A 22,195-nucleotide genomic window follows, 5' to 3' on the forward strand; every position below is an offset into this window, starting at 1 on the left:
ACATTACTAAGTGAATTCATGTATGAAGAGTACTTATGAATACATAATTTTCTCTGAAACTTAACCTCAAGTACAATGGGTTTTAAAACACATCTACACTGGTGGATGTTTCATAAAGTTAAAATTGACTTTAAACTTGACTGGTGGTCCTTTCTTGTCCTAAATGTTATAACCCTATGTAGCTGACTTAGCACTTTAGAACATGTTCCTGTCATGTTTAAAGTTGTGTGCAACTTTACACACAGCTTTATGAAACCTAGACAATTAAACCCCATGCATTCATTTCCAATAAAAGCAACAAGTACTAGCAGGTTCTGTTTATTTATCTGTCTTGTTTTCAGGCAAAGAATGTTAATCGAAATGGACTTTGTACTCAACTAATGTTCCATTATTCCTTGATAAAACAGAGGCAGTAAATTGCATTGATTTTATCTCACTTGGTTAAACAAGCATCAAGTCTCTGACATTGTGGATTTTGCTTAATTGGTGAGATTTTAACTGGGGAAAGTGTGGGGGGGGGGGGGGGGGTGCCAATGATACAACTCTGAAGATAATTACAATAAAAGTACATCTGTGTAGGTTTATGATAATGCCCTGTAAACCCTCACCCTGAAACGATATTTTGGTAGCCCATGAGCAACATGGATCCAGAAAATCTATACTATTATACTTGGCGTTAATATTTCAAAACTAATGATGAGCTGAATACTTTCTCTTTAGTGACAATTCTTGGGAGGGAGGCAATCCTGTATTTTTATATCCCACCAACCTACAGATAGCAGGAGTGACAGAGTAACAAAATTTACTAAAACTCCCCATAATGTTAATATTTCCAAATAGAGGAAATAATTTATAATATTAACCAAATTTTCTTAAAAAGGATTTGCCCCCTTTCGACACCAAACTCTTTCAGGTACAAGTTAACACCACATAATGCCCTAATACCAATACTAACAATAACCTTTCACAATGTTTCCACTCTTATTTCTCTTGAATGTCATGTACTGATATCATTAACAAAATTCTTATTTTAAAAGGGATTTGCCCGCTTTTGTATTTCGTGTCTTCGGTACACTTGAGACCCTACAATGCAATTACGAACAATGTAAATTTCCATAATGACCTTCTAGCTCGTTTCATTTGCATGCTGTCTTGATATCGTTTACCTAATAAAAAGGGATTTGCCCCCTTCATTAATGCAATAACCAACAATATGAATTTGCTTTAACGGCCTTCTAGCTCTTATATCTATGCATACCATGTCTTGTTTTGTAAGATGACTATCCCTGAACTCGGCTGGTGGCTTACTTCCCCGACCTCTTCAACTCTTGTCTTTAAATATCAATTATTCCAGGCATGTCGGAATGTACCATGACAATGGTGTCCTCCTACACATACACACATTAAAGCTGATAACAATTGTATGCCTAATGCCTGTAATCTGCCGTGTTAATATATGCTCTCTGGATGTCACCCATAACACAGGGTTACGTAGGCACTATGTAATCAGGATAGGCATAGCCCTCTGATTTTTGTTGTTTTGGAAACATGAATGATGCGTAATATTGAACAATTACACCTTTAAACATGCCCTCCCCCCAAAAAAATAAAAAAATTGTTAATTAAGGAGGCCATTAAAACAGCATAGCATCAGCAACAAGTGCTTGACAGCCATGAACAACTCAAATACACTGTGCATGTCATCAAATTGTAGGAATTAATAAATTCAATTTATTCCCATCAAAGTCTTCAAACCCACAGAGAAACCCTCACACCTTAGTAATCCAATCACAAATATGTCAGAAATGTCAATTAAAAACATATTTCAGAGTGCTATAACTCCCCGTGTGAACACCACCGAGACAAGGATCGTGGTCTGACAATTCAAGCGTGTTGAATGTCACCACATTCCATCTTGGATGTGCACGGAGGTCACGCAACTGAATATGTTATGGATTCCCTCTTAAAACAAACAACCAATAAAGGTGTGTAATGTAGCTCTAACCAAAGGGCTGAAAAAAAATACATACAAAACACGGTCTAGCATTTAGAATGATCATCAATATAAATTTCAGAGGCGAGGTTTAAGTATTAACCAAGTAATATATACCCACATGTGCTCGAAGGAAGTTTTCAAAAGGATCTACTGCAATTGCATTAAATTGTCAAGGCCTTTAATCCACTTTCACATGGATCTTTAGGTGAAATTTCTGACACTGGCATATTAAATTTAATTCACTAAATTTTTCATATTTACGGTGCAGCTGAAAATCATGAAAGTCAAAATAATCATAACCAACAAGATTATGACCCCTTTGAGGGGAAGGAAATTCTAATGAAAACATACCATACAACAGAAAACACGAAAAGACAATTCAAACGAGGCACAGCATATCAAATGCTGTCATCTTGTATGAAGGAAATGAACTGTTGTTCATTTTTATCAGACATAGTCCATGTCTTGCATGTCGGTGCTGCTCTGAGCAGCTGCTCCATCCCCTTCAGATCTCTCCATCTCACCAGGTCCAGGCGGCGAGTCGATGTCAATGGGCAGCGGGTACGGATGCCCGTTGTCGTCGAAGAACCTGCGGAAGGTGAACTCGAAAAAGGCATGATCCGTCTGCTGCCGATGATTCTCCTCTTCGGTAGGGTTGCTGTCCCAGCTGTCTGTGCTGGAGTTGGAGCCTAGCTTATTCGGCGAGACGGGATCGAAGTTAGAGGTATCCGTCGGGTGGCGGACAGTGGGGATGTAGGGGGCTTTCATCTTGCGGATGTTGGAGTCAAAGTCTATGGTCTGGAAGAACGGATGCGATTTGATGTCCAGGACACCGTTTTTGCCCAGGCGCTCCTCTGGTCCTGTGCAGAGTCGGCGGATGAAGTCAGAGGCATCACGGCTGAGCTTGGCTTGGGACGGGATGTGAAGGTATTGCTTCCAGTTGATAACCTGTTTCACAAAATACAATCAAATGTTGGGATAAGAATTGACTTCATGCTTCTAGTGAAAAAAAGGTAATATACAGAGTTGCGAAGGAAATAAACTAGTGCTGTGTGATGATTTGATTAACATCGTGAAAGGTCTTTCCTTTAGCAAGACAATTTTTTTTCTTCAGAACTGACCTAAATCTGCCAAACATTTTACTGTATTCATTATTTTCATTTATTATTTTTTTTGGGAGGGGGGAGGGGAACAATCACTTCATACAGTACCTATCTACACATTAATAGCAATTTGTATTGCACTATCTCTGTAGAAATTTGATGGCAAGGCATTCAGTTGGAAGTTCTGACTAATCCTTATTCCTGCCTGCTATTGGGATTCATCATACACTTAGATATTGCTTTGATTTTTCAATCCCCTTTCAGGGCCAGTGCTATCTCGAATGTCTAAGAAAAAAGTGGTTAACCCACAAGCTGCTTGTGATAATGAGCATTGGTGATGGCACATATACTATAAAATGCACAAACTTCATACCTTAAACTGGGTCTCGGCAGGCGAGTCTGCATGGAACGGAGGTTGACCAACCAACATCTCGTACAAGATGACACCTACACTCCACCAATCACACAGCTGAGTATACCCTGCAAAGCAAAGATAATAATTAAAATAAGACCTATACATAAGCCACTAAAACCACTCTATGAAGTGCTGAAGTAGCATAAAGAAATAAATAGAAAGGATTTGAGATTTTTTAAAGACTCAAAATACAGTAGATACAGTTTCTGATGTCTTCAGGAGGCTATTCCACAGAAATGCATGAGCACAGGAATTTTTACCCAAAGTTTTTAAAGGAGAATGAAACCATTGGAATAAGATAGCTTGTGTGAAAACAGAAAAATCAAAGAAACAGATCAACGAAAGTTTGAGAAAAATCAGACAAATAATGAGAAAGTTATGAGTATTTGAATATTGTGATCACTAATGCTATGGAGATAGCAAATTGGCAATGCGAGAAAGATGTGTGATGTCACTTGTGAACAACTCTCCCCTTTACTTTACTTGAATTGCCTCTTTTATCACATCTATCCATAAATCATGTGTTCTTTCTACATGAGGGCATGTAATACATATTTTTTAAGAATACATCATGGATAAAGAGTTTGTATCATCATAAGGAAAAGCAAAAAGAGACATTTTGAGGGTATTTTATAGTCCACCAAAGGGAAAGTTGTTCATCAGTGACATCACACATCCATGTCGCATTGCCAATGGGAGGATCTCCATAGCATTAGTGATTGCAATATTCAAATGCTCATAACTTTCTCACTATTTGTCCGATTTTTCTCAAACTTTCTTTATTCTTATTCTTTGATTTTTCTGTTTCCACACAAGCCTATTTGTTCCAAAGGTTTCATTTCCCTTTAAGACTTGTAGAATTACGAGGGAACCAGATGTTGATGAGTGTCGAGACCTTCTGGGCATGGAATAATTGATAGACAACAGATTGTATCAAGGTGGTAATCCATGATGACACGAGCTGCAGTATCCTGAATCTGAACTTGTATTTACATATGATAATCTGGATGCAGAACTGTGAAAATGAAAGAATGTCTTTAAAATTCTATGGGTTAATAAAGCCTTACCTGTTCTGATAAGAACCTCAGGGGCGATGTAATTGGGGGTTCCAACCAGGGAGTGGGCCTTGCATCGTTCCTGCTCACGCTTCTTTCTCCTCTCAAGGGTCTTCAGAGGGCGCTTGTCATGAGAGGCACGGTCATGCTCCTTCTCTTTGGCATCAAAATGGTGGTGACTGCACCCACATTTTCCTCGGTCCATGGTGTCAAAGGGCTCCATGCTGTCCGTTCTATTGTGGCCAGCTGTAGCGTAGGATTAAAAGTAATGGTAGAACGATAGCTGAATTGTCAAGAGCAGTTACATCAAATATTCACTCTTGAAGTTACGTGATTAAAGTGTATTGAACACAGCATTAAATACCACTTTACCACTCAAAGGAACTTCAGCTGTGTGAAAGTTGGTACTTTGGGTCTACTTACATGTAATCAGCTAGAATGAAAATAAATTGGTCATGTCAATGGGATTTCATGCATTCGTTTCAATGTTTTGTATTGTAGAATATTATGGAGTAGAGTGATAATGCAAATTATGTCACTTAACCCCTAAAAACTTAATCTGACTGACTGGTGTGATGACAGGAACACTTGTTTGATTGTAAGAACAAAGAATGTTTTCTCATGTCACATGTCATTGGCAGAATGATGTCAAGCCAGGGGCATTTTTTTGTGGGAGTTGATCTTTGGATATTGGTAAATAAATGTATGAAACATATTCACAATTGTCCCTCCGTCCTCCTGATATCATTAGCAATAACATTTTCTAAAGTCCCTGTAGCCAAATGCTGTAATGCATTAGTAACAATGCATTACAGCATTTGGCTACAGGGACTTTAGAAAATGTTAATACAAATACAGTAGGCAACTATAAATAGACATTTGTTTATTACATCAAATTCAAATTTGTGTAGCATTATTCCATCTTAAAAGAAAGCCGGGTATAAAATGATTAAACTCACGTTTCTGATAGTATTTGGAGTCATGGGTCCATCTGAAGCCAGTACAAAGGCCAAAGTCAGTGAGCTTGATGTGACCATCTCTATCAATCAGGATGTTATCTGGTTTGATGTCTCGATGGATGAAGTCCATCTTATGCACACTTTCTATGGCCAGGACCAATTCCGCAATGTAGAACCTTGCAAGGTCCTCCTCAAAGATCTCAAGGCGAATCAAGAGGCTCATCAAGTCACCTCCTGGGATGTAGTCCATCACAAAGTACAAGTTTTCCTTGTCTTGAAAGGAGTAGTATAGTTTGACTACCCACTCGTTGTCCGCTTCTGCCAGGATATCCCGCTCCGCTTTCACATGGCCTGCCTGGTTACGCTGTATGACGTCTAGTTTCCGTAGCTTCTTCACAGCGTACAAGGCATTGGTGTCAACTTTCCTGGCAAGAGCCACTTCACCGAAGGCTCCAATGCCAAGGGTTTTGATTTTCTTGAACATGGATTTGTTCATCTTGGCACGCTTGAGGCGGAGGTAGTTGGACTCCTTCTGGAAAAGCATCCGCCTCATCTGGTCGCGATCCCCTGGGGTGAGATCAACACGCTGCATCTCCTGCTCAAGTTGCATCCGCCTTTTGATTCTTTGCCGATGCGACTTGAGGATATTCTCAACGTGTTGCTCCATGTAAAACTTATAGGCTTCCGGTCTGTAGACCCTGACACGAGGCTCATACCGTTCCTTATGCCTACCCTTGTTCCTACGCTCAGGCACAGGAGATTCGATCCTGCTCTTCTCGAGTGGCTGGGAATCGCTAGATGCACTCTCCAAATCACAACCATCTGAAATCTCTGAAATAAGAGATGGAGGTCTGACAAGAGGGGATTCTGATCTTGCGGAAGAGCTCTGTGTGCTAGTGCTTTGAGTGCTGATCGTGTCTGGTGATGGACCTCTTGCAGGTGGTGGCTGATCAGGTCCATGAGCTTTCTGAAGGACAGGTTTTGCCACTGGGGTACTGCTAACAGACTGAAGAAAAGGTGGTGAGGAGTAACCAGGCCCTGGCACGGCAGTTGAACTTACTGCAGCAGCAACTGGAACCTTGAGATGCAAGTCTTTGGCCTTCGTCTCCACATTCTGCACAGTAGCTGCCGGCCTGTATGGTGGCGGTGGTTTGCTATTTCCTGGTAAATCATTGTTTGGTTCTAAACGACTAATTGTCACAACTGCCGGCTGAGGCTGATGATGTTGCGGGAGTTGGGTTTGAATCTGTACCACGTTGCCTCCCATCTGTGATGGGATTGGCTTGAATACAGTACTGCTATTGCTAGGACCCTGACTATTCTGCGGAGTGAGTCTTGCTGTATTGTACTGCGATTGAGTCATGGTCGGTGTGCCTCCTCTTTGCTGAGGCCCACCGACATGACCTGCTTGAGTCTGAATTGAATTTGGGGTCTGCCGATTTTGGGTACTGAATTCATAACTTGGGGGAGGCTGAGTTTTATTTATCATAGCACTTATCATATCTGGACTGTAAATGCTAGGCTGATTGTCTGCGGGTAATATCATTATATGTGCACAGCTTCGATGTTGCTCTGTAGGTGTAGGACTAGGTTGTACATTTAGGTGATTTGACATGTTGGTACCCTGTCCATTGTAGGCTGCATTCAAACCAGTTGGTGGATTACGTGGAACTGCCAACTGACTGGACACATGTGTGCCTTGCCCTGCATAGGTGGCATTCGTCATTGTTCCATGTCTTTGTCCCAAGTCATATCCATTGGACTGGGGAATGCTTTGACCTTGTGCAGCTGCCGTTGCGGCTTGGACATTATAAGTCCTTCCTTGAGGATAAGGAGGCGGATTGTGTGATGACATAGGATCTGATACGGTAAACGTCTTCCCCGTTGAGTATGTCGTCGATGACGTCGTCGAGATTGTGATAACAGTTTGACGTTTGATAGTTCTGTCCTCTGGATTGATTGTTAACTGGTTATAACCAGTATCAGCTGCCCCTGGCACCCTATTCATAGTCAGGCTAGATTTATACCCTGAACTGTCTCTATTTGGATTCACATACGACTGGTAAATCACATCACCATTCTTACCTACGTGTAGCCTATTTGCTAGATTTGTCCTTTCCATAGGTGCACCAGACCTATTAGGGTTTGTGCTTTGCAGATTACTTGATGGCGCCCTACTAGCTGTTATATGAATTTGCCCGCTACTATCTCTTGAATGTCCAGAATAACCACTGTAATTCATTGCATTCCATTGCGGTTGAAGTCTACTGTCACCCGCAGGAGCGACAGCTTTCACATAAGGCATTGCCTGCGCGTTCGTTACCAAACTGTCACCATGGGCCATCGTGGATGTGTACGAACGTCCTGTATAAGCAGTCTGTGGCTGCTGCTGTTGAATGGAAGAAGTCCTGCCATCACTGAAGGAGTTGTTTGAAGATACGGATGAAAGACTGCGGGCATTGTCACCACCACTTGCTAAGTAGATCTGTTGACGGGAAGTCTGCTGACCGTAGGGTGATGGATGTTGCAAGGTCTCCCCGGGTGGGTTGGACTGTATCATTGGCTGTCCTCTGTCATCATAGCTAGATTTCCGCTTCAACCCATAACCTGTGGCAAGGAAATAAAATATAACCCGTCACATACTGTACTTCGATAAATACTTGTTAAACCTCAAGACGACTGTCATATAATGTTGATGATTTCTTTAATAAGTAAAGTTGTACCATTTCAGTATGTTTCTGTGTAATTACTGCTGAGCTTCGTCTAATAAAGCAATATTTGTTCATATCTATTATTCATTAAATTCTCCATTATTTCTTTATTTTTCTACAAGGATCTATTGATATAAGAAACAGCATCATTCATACCATATCAAATCATCAGACTGCCAAAATACCTATTGATAGTAATATCATTACTAGATTTACTATGGCACACTCTGGATTTGAACAATGTTATTACATTATTTCCAGAGGCATACATACGTACCATTGGTCAGGTTGAAGTCAGTTTTGTAGATGTGACTATGACGTACAGTATTTAGATTGATTCAGGTAACTTCCATACATTATAAGTCATCTTTGTTTATAATGAAGCCCTGCCTGGTTAATATCAGGGCTCTCTATCTTCATAACTTTCTCTTTCGGAATTATACAGTTTTCAATATAATTTTTTTATCTTCACCTGTTGGGATGGAGCGGAAACCACTGCCGTTGCTGATTGAGGAACTGTCTGTACTGCTGGCGTAGCTACTACTGTCTCTGATGCTACTATCTGGGGAGTCAGGGCCCTTGGGCTGCTGTTGCTGTTGATACAGCCTGGAGAGCTGGGAGACTTTCAATCCACCTTCCTGCTAGGGAACAGCAAAACAGGAGAAAAGTAAATTCTACTATTAGTATGTATAACCATGAGGCATCATGTACAATTAGTTGAACTTGACGACATGAAAACATTGATGTAATGATGCTGTTAACTGAATGATGGGTTGAAAACATACACAGGTGATTACTGATCTACATGTAGTAGGAGAGCCACAGTGTCATGAAAGGACTTGTCAAATGTTTTATCCGACAGTTACCAATTCAATCCAACAGCTGTTTGATATAGGACCTTTCAGTAACAAACACACTAGTCCATGTTTGTGATATTAAAACAAAAATTTAACATTTCAGGTGGGTGTTTCATAAAGCTGATCGTAAAGTTACGCACAACTCTACGCTCGACTGGAACGTGTTCTTAGGTCATAAATCAATTACATAGGGATATCACATAGCACAAGAAAGGATCATCAGTTGTGCGTAAAGTCATTCTTATCTTACGAACAGCTTTATGAAACCCACCAGTATCATCAGCTTAATAGTCCATTGCCAGTCACTAGTACCACAGTTACAAATGTTGCATCTTAGCCGATCAAAACCAAAGAAAGTTGCCCAATAGTCAACTTGTAGGAGTCGGACTCGGACTATTCAAAAATTGCAATTGAACAGATTAATCAATCACAAGTTCACAACTAAACATGTATGTGGGTGATTCCAAGCATGAGCAGACATTTTCTAAAAATTCAAATTAGCTCTATTTTAAATCTGGATCAAAATATTCTTTAAAAAACTCATACATTATGCATTTAAGATGATGGGGCACTTTTGCAATATCTGAAGTGAAATTGTAGAATTTCATATAGACTTTTGGTTAATTTTTCTGTAAATTTTATGTTTAGTTTTCAAAATTCCCAACCGCAGCGTACAGCCATGGTGTACATGTACATCATTCATCCATGCATGATATTTTCAAAATTAATATTTAGAAATACATGTACTGGTATTTAGATTATATGAGGAGATTACATGTACATGTATGCACTGTCAAGGGGGGGGGGGGGTGAAAAATGCCTAGTGTACAGATGAACATGTACAATGTAGGTCTAATGTAATATGAGAATCATTATTATTAAAAAAAACTTTGTTAACCTTTCAAGAGCTAAAGATTTGAACGATAGAGCCCTATAGATGCCACTCAAGCCAGCGAGAAACCCCATCGGAATTTGCTAGGGGGCTGTGGGGGCATTGATTTCACGGTGCTGAAACATGCAATGGGAATCCCCGGAATGCGCACGACCAGATCCTGTGTCTGCCGTCTTTCTGTTGTTACCACTCCGCCATAGCTTTTTCACATACGCCTGTGACCCACTTCCAAACATTTGGAGAATGCCATGGACTTCTTTCCAATGTAATACATGCAAGTCCAGTGTAGTGTACATGTATGATGCAGTAATGCACATGATTTACAGTGGAGGCCTATTATAAATACATGTACATGTACATCATATTAACTCTCCAATGTGATTGTGAATGTCAAATTGCTTTAGTGCATGAAATGTACAGTAGGCCTACATGTACATGTATTTACATTGCATTGCAGTTGCTTCAGCAAGGGCACAAGACCTCATTCGTCTGCCAAAAATTTGACAAGCAAATACAAACACAAATAAAGGATTTCTACTGGAATAAAAAATTGACAAGCAAAAAAAAAAAATTCTTCAAGTTCACAGGAGGTACGTCAGGGATCAGTCTGCACCCCCTTAGGTATCCTAGTGCCTCTTATTCTTATTACATGTAGAGTACACATGTAGTACTGTATAAAAAGTAAAAAAACCGTAACATGAGGGTAATACATATACATGTACAGGTGTATTCGCCCTTATCACAGCCCAAATGCCATTCAGGCCACAATCTATCCCAGAATCAACCCAAGATCTTCCACAAATAATATTCCAAAATATTTACAAGGTACATGTAGGCCTACATGTTGCAATTTAACATACAAAAATTTACGCCTACATACGGTACATGTACAGCAGAGTGCTAAAAAGAGTAGTTACCTTTAATTTAAAAAATAATTCAACTCAATATGAAAGGAAAAATTGCCTTTAAATCATTCATAAAAATATTTCCTCAACCACAATCACTGTATTCTTAATATTTAATTACAATGATGACTGATATGTACATGTAGGCCTTATTGACATTGTCAATCATTTATATCATTATCATCGTCATGATCATCACCTTCATCATCTTCAAAATCATCATTATCATAAAAAACATGCAAATACAGACCTACAATGCTCATGGACATGTAGGCTTTATCATTTAAAAAGCATACAGTGTAGGCCTATGCAGATGTATAACAGGTTTGTGAATTATGCAATCACTGATAATCAGGGGAATATTCTATTTACAATCATATACAAAAATGCACTCTCAATCAATGGGCAGAGAAGATCAAACCTTACTAATCCAATGACCTCATGGGTCTTTTATTTTCTACCCACTTTACATCACAACCAGACACAAACTGCCTGCACGCTCACAGGGCACACACAGAGGATTCAGTGGTCCTGATCCAAGAATGCCAAGAATGTGGCACGTTTCCTGGGCCTATTATCTTGTTGACAATGGTGACCCACAAGACTTTGATCAAACCTATTTGGTTTGCACCCCTTTCATCCAGACCTAGTCTACATCATGGAGACCCATTGGATGAACAAACAACCAGGAAAATTCATCTGACTGCTGGACCGAGGTGCATCGGACAATTGGACGAATGAAGAACCAACTATGTATGACTTCTTAAGTTTGTTTTAAACATTACTCTAGGCCGAAATGATGTCTTTTCCTTCAACGTTGTTCTCCCCTTAATTTTGCCCACTTTTTTCTTTTAATTTCCTCGAGTGTATAGTGCCTACCCTTTTAACCTGTAAAAGCCCCCCCCCCACAAATACTAATGTATGTAAATTAATCACTCAATGAATACTTGATGAGGAAAATACAGGTTTTACACGTAGGCCCTACATGTACATACAAATACAATACATGTAGGTCATAATAATTTAATCATATCATCATGCAGGCTTTGGCATAAATTTTCTTTGAAGTTACAGTGTAGTAGAAAAGAAATACATGTAGGCCTACATGTATGTAGTTGTCATGTACAATCATCAATGTAATACATATACATGTAGGCTGACATGTAGGACTGCAGTGTATAACAGACAATCAAATATAAATGTACGTGTACATTATTATGCACATTGCACTAAAGCATCTTCACTACAAGAGGACACACAAACAGTCTATTTACACAGACTAATCCCAAGCTACAAGTTGTTTGATGCCTCAAAAGAAAAGAATTACACAACCCCCCTCACCAAGCTATGCAACTGCCAATACAAAAGAGAGATCTATTGTTAAAGAGTGAACAATAGAACTAACAAAACAGATGAAAGAAGCAGTGGAAGAGACAGAGTGAAACAGACAGAAAGAGAGAAGATGACAAGAAGAAGGGGGGGGGGGGAGATAACGGAGGAGGATAAGGAAAAGGAGAAAATAATGAAAACAAATAAGAAGAAAAAGAAGATACATAAACATATAGCCACTGTGATAACAAAGAAAACCAAAAGCACAAGGAGCTCACTCCTTCAAGAAGTAGGCATACATTGTACACATGTAAAATCATTGCTTGCCTTTTTTCATGGACATGTACTACTACTGAACAGGTAAAAACAAAGTAGGCATATACCATATCTTGTACATGTTATCAGCCTATCAGGGTCAAATGCTTGATGTGACCCTGGTCTTGAATTCATGTCTGCAACCACCTGGTCAAGGGTTCATATTCCCTCGAGGCAATAGAGGTATTTCACTTTCACTATTACCGTGTTTACACATTGACTCGGCTCGGGTGTTGAATCCGCGAGCCGGGTTGAACACTGCGAAGAAGGGATCAGAGATCGCGTTTATACGTACATATAAAAAGGCGAGTTCAACACAGCTCGCGGATCTCGAACGGAAGAAGAATTATGACGTCGCAAATTAAACGCGGGAAATTCACCGCCGGAATCGAATCTTGTCCGTGCGAACAACAATGCCAAAAGTGAAAGCGCGCGCAGTGACCTGGTCAAGAGAGTTCGACACGGCTTTCTGTTTACACACGAAAAAATTGCCGAGTCTGACTCGGCTCGCGGGTTGAAACCTACGATTTTGGCGGATCAAAAAAGCCGTGTTCGCGGATCACACTGATCGCGTTTACACAGCATAAAATTGCCGTGTTGAGCACGGCTCGCGTGTCAAACCCCCGAGCCGTGTCACTGTGTAAACACTGTATAAGTTCCCTACCCTATTGCTGCAGAGTCACATTTCAATTTCAGGGTACAGCACAGAATGCACCAGGCTGAAAATATGATTTAAACTTTTTAAAGGGATACTTTGGGCAAAAAATATTTATAATGTACAGTATCTTTATAAATAGGGGCCTATTTTACTCTATCTACATGTAGTTAGATATACATGTACAGTGTATCGGTTAATATTTTCAACTCCAACGCATACAGTGTAGCATTGAAAAAACTTCATAAAAATTGGATGACCTACTTGTAATTACATGTGCAGAATAAAAAATGAGCTCAAGTGGCTTTTGCATAATTCACACCCTAGGAATGTAAATGTAGCGTAAAAAGAAATAACAAATTTTGATGTACAATAGAGAAAGTAAACAAACTTTGCTGAACAGTGGTACAATGTCCATGTACATGTAGGCTCAAGTAAATGTATATTTTTGAAAAAAAAAGTTGTATCCCAATTTTATGAGAAACATTTTAAGAATGTGCTTCCTAACATCACTTTCACAGACACCCAAACAAATGACAAAAAAATCATATCACATTTTCTTAAATTCTAAACTGAAATTACATACAGTATAAAATGAACATGTACATGTAGCTTCATGGACTGAAGTGTATCCATTTTTTCTACAGGTGCAATTACTGCAATATTCTTTTCTTGCGTGAATGCCTAGTACATGTATCATACACATGCATAGACTACACTTTCAATTTCCCTGGGCTGTAGCCTCAAACCCAGACTATCAACTTCTGTTTCTACACATGTACATACTATACACACACTGTACCATCTGTAACTACCGTACATTCTTTCTGCATGTGTCATCATAAAGAATTGTGATACGGCTGCTGTGCAGTGAGAGAGTACATTATATTGCAGGCCTATGTACATTTGTAAATACAAATCAAAGAAAAAAAATTAATTTTTAATTTCATATTCCATTTCAAATCAAATACAACAGAGTAGGTTGGCACTTGGGAGATGACATAGGGGAGAGTGGGGTAAATAAGGCCATCTGAGTTTGTAATGTCGGTCTACTTAATAAAGGGGAATGAAACCTTTGGAACAAGTAGGCTTGTGTCAAAACAGGAAAATCGAAGAATAAGAACAAAGAAAGTTTGAGAAAATTTGGACAAATAATGAGAAAGTTATGAGCATTTGAATATTACAATCACTAATTCTATGGAGATCTTCCCATTGGCAATGCGACAAGGATGTGTGATGTCACATGTGAACAACTTTCCCTTTGATGGACTATAAAATACCCAAAAAATATCTCTTTTTCTTTTTTCTTATGGTGATACAAATTCTTCATCCATGATGTATTCTTAAAAAAATCGTTATTACACGCCTTCCTATAAAAGAACACATGATCTACTGATGTAATAAAAGAGGTAATTTAAGTGAAATATATACTTAAGTAATGGGGAGAGTTGTTCACAAGTGACATCACACATCTTTGTCGCATTGCCAATTTGAGGATCTCCATAGCATTAGTGATCACAATATTCAAAAGCTAATAACTTTCTCATTATTTGTCAGATTTTTCTCAACCTTTCATTGATCATTTTCTTTGATTTTTCTGATTTCCAAATGTTTCATTTTATATTTCATCATCTGCTGCATGTACATGTATTGTGTGCATTGAAAATATATAAATTGGAATTATAAAAAGATGGCCTTACATGTACATGTATTTACCCCCACTCTCTCCTACATGTACATGTTGAAGGGAAAGTGAGGTTAAAGGAAACCAAAACCCAAGAAAAGAGGCAATCTTATTGGAAAGAGTAAAATGAAAGGAACAATTAAAAAAAAGTTTCATCAAAATCGGTTATGAAATAAGCAAGTTATGGGAGATTGAAAACTCTTGTTGTACTTTCTATGGGCATCCTCAAATTGGCAAACGTGCTTCAAAATGGCTGATTTTGTGGACAACTCTCCATTTGTTTTGTACACAAATTTTCAGATTTTCCTCATTATCTTTCAAGTTGCATCTTGCCTCCTTCTGAGCACAACATATGTCATGGGAAAATATAATCCACACCATATACATGTATGTCAAGGTCAGGAGGTGATAATGTGAAATATGTAAAATAAAGGGGAAAATCTGAAAATATGTGTACAAAACAAATGGAGAGTTGTCCACAAAATCAGCCATTTTGAAGCACATTTGCCAATTTGAGGATCCACATACATGTAGAAAGTACAACAAGACTTTTTAATCTTCCATAACTTGCTTATTTCATAACCGATTTTGATGAAACTTTTTGTAAATTGTTCCTCTCATTTTACTCTTTCCAATAAGATTGATTCTCTTCTTGGGTTTTGGTTTCCATTAACTGAGGCCAAGGGGTAAATAAAGTCCCAGTTAGTTTTAAGCTGGCTGCGCAAGTATACATGTACAATGTACCAGTGTCAAAGGGATTGCCGTTTGCTTTGAATGGTATTTGAGACAGTTCCTTTGGGAAAATAATTGAATATTACAGTAATCCTGTGATTTTTACAAGCAACTGTTCGGTGATTGTATCAAACCAACAGAACTACTTTTACTTTGAACATAGCAACACAAAATGGTTTTTAATCAAAGGACCTCATTTGCCCCATTTTATTCATACTTCAGATTCATTAAGCGTCAAACAAAATTTCACAATATAATTGAGCTACATGTACACGTAAATTTAACTGTGCATGTTCACATCAAACTAAATACCTCTAATCAAACACAAATGTGATCTTGCTGTGTCAATAAGCAGTTTACAATGTATTTGTACATCATCCTAATTCCTAATATAAGATCTATACGTACAATGTACCATACTCTGTAGAGTCTGGATGTTTTAAATGTATGTGAAGTGGTCACATCATTTCATTTTTTAGTATGCATAATAAACTTATTTTGCACATGTCTGTAAAGGCCCAATGAAAATGAAATAATTAATTTCTGACTAGTATACATGTACATGAACAGTACTGTTCCCTCATTGACTTTACATGTATAAGAATTGTAATTCAGATTCATATCTGTACTTTGCACATTAATGTACATTGTACATGTATGTCTACTTGTAAATTTTTTAAATGTACAAGTGTAAGAAAAACATTCCTGATAATCCTGAATATTTAATTACAAATGCAGTGATTCAACAATCTTGATAAAAACAAGTTCATTCCTTCTGAAGACAACATCAAATCATACTTAAAAAATTTAAAATAGCAATGGAACAGATGGACAATTACATGTATATGTACATATACATCATAAGAAAATAAACTGAAACAGATTTGTGTCATTCAATTCAAGGTAAAAACAGCTCATCAAGCTGTCTTTCTTTCTTAAAAACACCTCCTGCTTGAAAAGATTGCAACAAAAGAAGATTAGCTGATTGCTCATCTGATCATCCTAATCCTCTTGGAATTTTTGTGCTCTTAGAAAAAGTCAAAGAAAATCAATAAGTCTTTTGATTCCTAGGCTAGCCTCATTCATCTTAAAAATTGTTGGTATACTGAGCATCATGTACATGTACTGTACACTTTAAAAAGTTAATATCCAAACTCTTAATTCTGTTGGCATTACACTTGTACAAATATACACTGTACAGTATGTAATGTGTATGTCGGGTCTGCTATTTACTCAATTTCATATTTTTAAAAATGGGCCAGCCACAACATGACATGGCAGAGAGGCAGTACGTCAAACATATACATGTAGGGCCTAAAGCAGGGCTCGACATTAGCAGTAGCCCGGGGCAACCAAAAATAAAAAATTAAAAAAAAAGCGTTTTTACAAATTGCAATGTTTTATATTGTTTTAGGGCCACCAAATATGCTTTCCAGGCTACCAAAAATATGAATTTGATGATTTTGATGGACTACATGTAATTGGGCCACCAAGAAAAAAGTTATTGTGGTGCCTTGCCTAAGTGATAGGAGATCAGCATGTGTGCAGTAGTAGGCTAGTGTACAATGTACATTGTAACTCTGCTAAACCCTAGGATGATGAGAAGCCCAAAATGTCAATATTTTGTACAACTGTAACTACAATGTATTGTCATGCTAGTCATGTACAGTAACTGTGCTCTTTCTGCATGTATTGTATTGGGGATTTGGAGAAGAACATTAAAATTCCAAGACAGTTATGCACGACTTGAGTGTCACAGACTGAGAGCTTTGTGTTACAAATTGGCCAAAGTTAAACCACAACTTTAAAACAGAGTTTACCTTCAGTGTACATGTAAACAAATTCAGAGTTGAGAAATCAAAAAACAGGTCAATGTTCATGCACCAGCTGTAAAAAGGGAAACAAAAAGGAATATTTATACTGGAATAAACAATTCCTATCCTGGCAACGTGTATACATGTATATGAGAAGAAAAATATAACCTTTACTTTTCACCTACATGTAGTTTCAAATTGTGATCAGTCATACACAGGTGGTCATACATGAATGGTTATGAATCATTGAAGGAGAATTGCATGTAAATGCTTGAACAAGGGTGGCATGTGTGTAAGTACAGTAACAGTCACCTGTATGTAGTTAGTAAAAGAGTGAGATAGTATGATTTTTCGATTTTTTTGGACAATCTAAATGATTTCAAGAGTTTTATTCCATTTACATATCAGACCTTTCTGTGATCACTGAGACATCAAATAGTCAAATGAGTTGATGTCCTGATGATGAAGACTTTTTTTTTAGTCATCTCTGAACCAACTTATCAAAAGGGTTCAATTGAAAGTGTGGTTATTAAATAACTCATTACATAAAACTTACCTGAGTTACTTCATCATATGGGATAGGTGAAGGCTGCTGATGGTGATACTGTGTCTTTATTGTCTCCCCATCGAATCCATTCTCATGGGCCTGAAGAAGACTGTTTCTAATTCTGTCCAGCTTCTCTTTGTGTCCCCCAAATGCCCTCCGACTCTTATCTCCAGGGCGTACCCCATCCCCCTGGGCACCCTGCCCTCCCCCTGAGTTGCTCCCGTTGGCATGGTTGCCATTTTGTGGCAAGGGCGGTTGCGCCCCGCTACCACTAGAATCACTAGACTGGTTGACCTGGAGGTGACGTAGACTCTCCGAGATGTTCTGCAGCATTTTTTTATGGCTCCCTACGAAAATCTGCGGCCTGGAGTTGGCCGCCCCCTTCTGCATTGCGCCCCGATTGACGCAGTTGTCACAAACCTGCAAAAGTCTTATGAAGTCTTTTTCCTTCTTCTTCTCTTGAGTGTAAGGTTAATCCACAGGCAGCATGAGAAATTACATATAAGTCACTTTTTATAATATTTCCAGAGTATAAATCCATGTGTCAGTGCGGCTGAGTGAAACTACTGCACTGCAGTGACCTGTTGAAAGATAAAAAGAAGAAACATTATAGGTTTTCAATGAAATGTAAGTGATTTCAAGTACTGATAGCTGGATTTGCAATGCTTTGCCATTGGAGATATTATGGGCAACTATAATTATCCTTGACTCCAACTGCTGCTTCATTAGCAGCACTCATGAAGTCAATGCAATCAAGGAATGAATCCTGCCAGGTACCCATTCACCTCACTGGCTCACTTGGGTGAATACTTCATATTTCATATTTCCAGCAAGAAGCAAAATTTGATAATGGAATTAATGATTCTCTTTTGCATTAAACAAAAAAAGTCTAATCTATAGTAGTGAGGAATATTTTGTCTGATGTTATTCTACATTGTAAGATTTAGTTTTGCTGTCTGGATTTTATAAATTTCTTTCCCATCAATTAAAATTTGAGGAAACTTTGTTAGATTTGGATGGTTACGGTTGAACACACTTAAGAGAAGCAAGTTGAGTGGGTGTGCATAGAAATTATAATGAAAGGTCCTGCTCAAATTAAATTGAATTTTCAATATTTCGTATTCGGTCCTGTTTGGTTTAGGTTCGGTCCAGTAAAAACTGGGTACATGTACTGGTAAATGATCAGGTTGGACCACTTGTTCACTGCTACCATCCTGCCTGTGGAGAATCTCCAGGTAGGACTATGTTATGCCAATGTTGTATTGGCACACACTTTAAAAAATCATTAAAATATCACTTTTGTGACTAAAATTACTAATTTCCATACAGTTGCAATTTATTTTTCATTAGTAACTTGGGAATAATTTTTGTATTCACCAGAGTGCTCAAAAACTTGAATTTTGGGCATATTTTTGTGAACACCCTCTATTGGTGGAAAGTAATATGGCAAGAAAATTTTCATTTTTCAATATCTATTTTTAATCAAGAAAAAAATAATTTAAGAAATTAAATTTACAGAAGAGCCAAGTTATATGATGAATAACTGTAATAAAATCTGACAGTGTAAGAAAATCAAGCATTTGTCCCATAAAAAAAGGAGAAAATGAGCCAAACATTGCCACAGGTTTTGCCACACATGGAGATGTAACTGAGAACAAGGTTATATCATAACCTCGTTCATTGAATGAGTGGGTTGGACCAGTAGAAAAAAGGATAAGTGTGGAGCACTGATTTAACAAGAATTTATTTCATTTCACAAAAAAAATCCAGCTGCTAATGTTCCGTATATTCTTGTGTGCCAAAAATCTCATAAAAAATTTTCAGATTGAAAATGGTGCCAAGACTGCGCAACAATTCACTTTACCAAATTTATATGTTATCCTACTGCCATAATAACCCCTCCCACTTCCCTAGGACCCTATCCTGGAGGGAGGGATGGGCTAGATGATAATCTATTAAACAACAGGTATGGTAGGGGCCGGGGCCCCAAGGCTATTCGGGTCCTGAAAAGCTATGCACCACTCATCGCCCGTGCAGTTTTTAATGGCAAATGCGCACTCTGTGTGTGAAATTGTGACTGCAGAGCGATGAATGATTCCTATTCCATTTTTTTACAGAGGCTGCAGTAAATCTCTAAATGCAGAGAAAACTCACATCTGTTTGGAGTTATATTTGCTTTAATTTATTATCCTAATAATAATATGAACAAATTTTAGAAATTAAGGCACAGGGAATACTATTTTTCTGCATGATAAAATGAGTGTGTAGCTTTAGGACCCCCTCTACCTCGGGTGGCGAAATCAAGGTGTTCAGAAAACACAGCGTTACATGCTAAGAAGATGAAATAAGTACCGTAAAGGTAACAACATAACAACCACTTTTGTGAGCAAATAATTTGTTAGTCCCAGACTCCGAAGTAAAACTCTAGGCATAGGCCATTTATGACGGTGAAAGCACTGAGACCCGAGAAAATAAACATGAACCGTTGACATGACTGCATTTTATCTACATTAAAACTATATAAAATAAAAGTTAGACCCCCCCTAAGAAAAAATAAATTTGGCACATCCAATTTTGATCCAATTTAAAAAATAAAATGATTAAAACAAGACCTAAATCTCACCTAAAAATATTATCAATATCTACATCTGAATTAACTATGAGGCACCTAAAATCTTTACGGGGGAAACCAGGGAGAAGCTACTCTCAAGTTTGCTCTGAAATTCATGATGCCTGATGAGTATGGAACATAAACAATGCATGTTTTCCCACTCCACAGCAGATGTCGGTGGCCATATTGTTGTGTCACACACCGCTCACTCGAATTCACACACAACGCGACTTGTGTGTGTACGACGACACGCAGAAATCCACACGATCGCCAAACACTGAAGTGAAACAGGTAGCTTCACATTCCTCGCATCTCCGAATAAGATTTTGACGCTTTCGTCAAATTCGAATATCAATAGAAGATAATTTTCCGTTAAATATTATATCCAAGTGATTCCACGGGATTCCAAAGAAGTCAAGTACCGATCTTCACTGTGTAACGGAGTAATTTCCTCCACGTAATTACGGCATATCCATCGATCTTGTTCCGCATAGACAATACATGTGCAAAATCTACACAAATTACCTCCGTTTATTTTACACACAGTTTGTTTCCCACGGATGGTATCCAGTGGAACTATGGGAAATACCTTTGAGTAGGGAGAATTGAGCCATAATCAGGAATGTCGTTCGGCCGATCGGCGGCCTTGAGGCTCGAGGCGGCTTTATCAATCCATCTGTCTTTAGAATTTTTGGAATTTGGAGGCTATCGCGCGGAGGCGGATGTTTCGCATACACTAAGAACTTATGAATGTCACTGGTAAATTATTGAGCCACGGCCCTGAAGACTTATAAACATTTAATTACAATGCATTAAATGATAGAAGAAGAATGAATGTAAGAAACGGGGGGGGGGGGGGGGCAGGTCGGTGCCCCGGTCCCCGCAAAGTCCAGAATATTTTGGTTTTATCCCATAAAGCTAGAGTTGAGTGACATAACCCCACAAAACACAGAGTAGTACTCGTAAATTGAGCCCACTGGCGTAAACCCGGGGGTGCCCCCCTACACACACACACACACACACACACACACACTTTTCAAGACAGAGAAGATTATTATATTTGTTATTCATCAAAAAATTATTACAAGCTGTTAATACTGCGTTGATTCGTTTTTTTTTTTAGTTTTTACCTAAGTTTATATTCTATTAAAACACGTAAAATTTATCGTGCGGTCCCTACGCTCCGCGCTCAATTCAATTAAAATTCCTAGGTTATTTGGCTTTCATGCAAAAGCTATGAGGCTGGTGGACGCGAGTAAAATGATTTCATTATCTAATATTGTATGTTTCAAATACCTTTCAAATATGGTAATAAATTTGACATTACATTATATGTAGCTCGAGCTAAAGCCGGGGTAATAATAGCAGCGCTTTGTATCATCAGGCAAAAAGCGCTTTATAAATCCAACTATTATTATTATTGTTATTATTAATCAAAATTATCCTTTAGTCTAGCGTAAATTGGTCGGGGTCATAGCCGGCCGTGCACCCTCCCCTTCGAGAGGCACAATTAAAATTTGGAATGTTAAAATGCCGTTAAAACCACAAATGTGCCCAGTGCCCCCCTTTGAAAATGAAGACCCTTTTTTTTTGCTTGTCAAATTTTTCCTAGGAA

The 22,195-nt window shown here is 38.4% G+C and overlaps 1 protein-coding gene across 3 annotated transcripts; it reads right to left on the minus strand.

Annotated features, from left to right (window-relative positions):
* Positions 1-635: 635 nt before the first annotated feature.
* LOC121413614 (serine/threonine-protein kinase LATS2-like) lies at positions 636-21,151 on the minus strand. 3 transcript variants are annotated; one of them, XM_041606513.1, is made up of 7 exons: positions 20,638-21,151; positions 17,979-18,550; positions 8,712-8,880; positions 5,529-8,135; positions 4,582-4,815; positions 3,473-3,579; positions 636-2,944 (listed from the first exon to the last, which is right to left on the minus strand). In XM_041606513.1, the coding sequence occupies exons 2-7, from the start codon at positions 18,357-18,359 to the stop codon at positions 2,444-2,446; spliced, it is 3,999 nt and encodes a 1,332-aa protein (XP_041462447.1). In that variant the 5' UTR covers positions 18,360-18,550; positions 20,638-21,151; the 3' UTR covers positions 636-2,443. The 3 variants fall into 3 exon arrangements, with proteins under 3 accessions (XP_041462447.1, XP_041462448.1, XP_041462446.1); XM_041606514.1 differs by having other exon boundaries at positions 8,712-8,877; positions 20,593-21,151; XM_041606512.1 differs by having other exon boundaries at positions 20,593-21,151.
* Positions 21,152-22,195: the final 1,044 nt, after the last annotated feature.

Source organism: Lytechinus variegatus, chromosome 4, assembly GCF_018143015.1.
Source record: "Lytechinus variegatus isolate NC3 chromosome 4, Lvar_3.0, whole genome shotgun sequence".
Taxonomy (NCBI): domain Eukaryota; kingdom Metazoa; phylum Echinodermata; class Echinoidea; order Temnopleuroida; family Toxopneustidae; genus Lytechinus; species Lytechinus variegatus.

Bases quoted from the DNA above. Each gene is read 5' to 3' on its own strand.
- LOC121413614 (XM_041606513.1), bottom strand. From the start codon at position 18,359: ATGCAGAAGGGGGCGGCCAACTCCAGGCCGCAGATTTTCGTAGGGAGC. The intron at 4,816-5,528 runs GTGAGTTTAATC...CCTACGCTACAG, and splicing joins CTCCAAATACTATCAGAAAC to CTGGCCACAATAGAACGGAC. The intron at 2,945-3,472 runs GTATGAAGTTTG...TTTGTGAAACAG, and splicing joins CTGCCGAGACCCAGTTTAAG to GTTATCAACTGGAAGCAATA.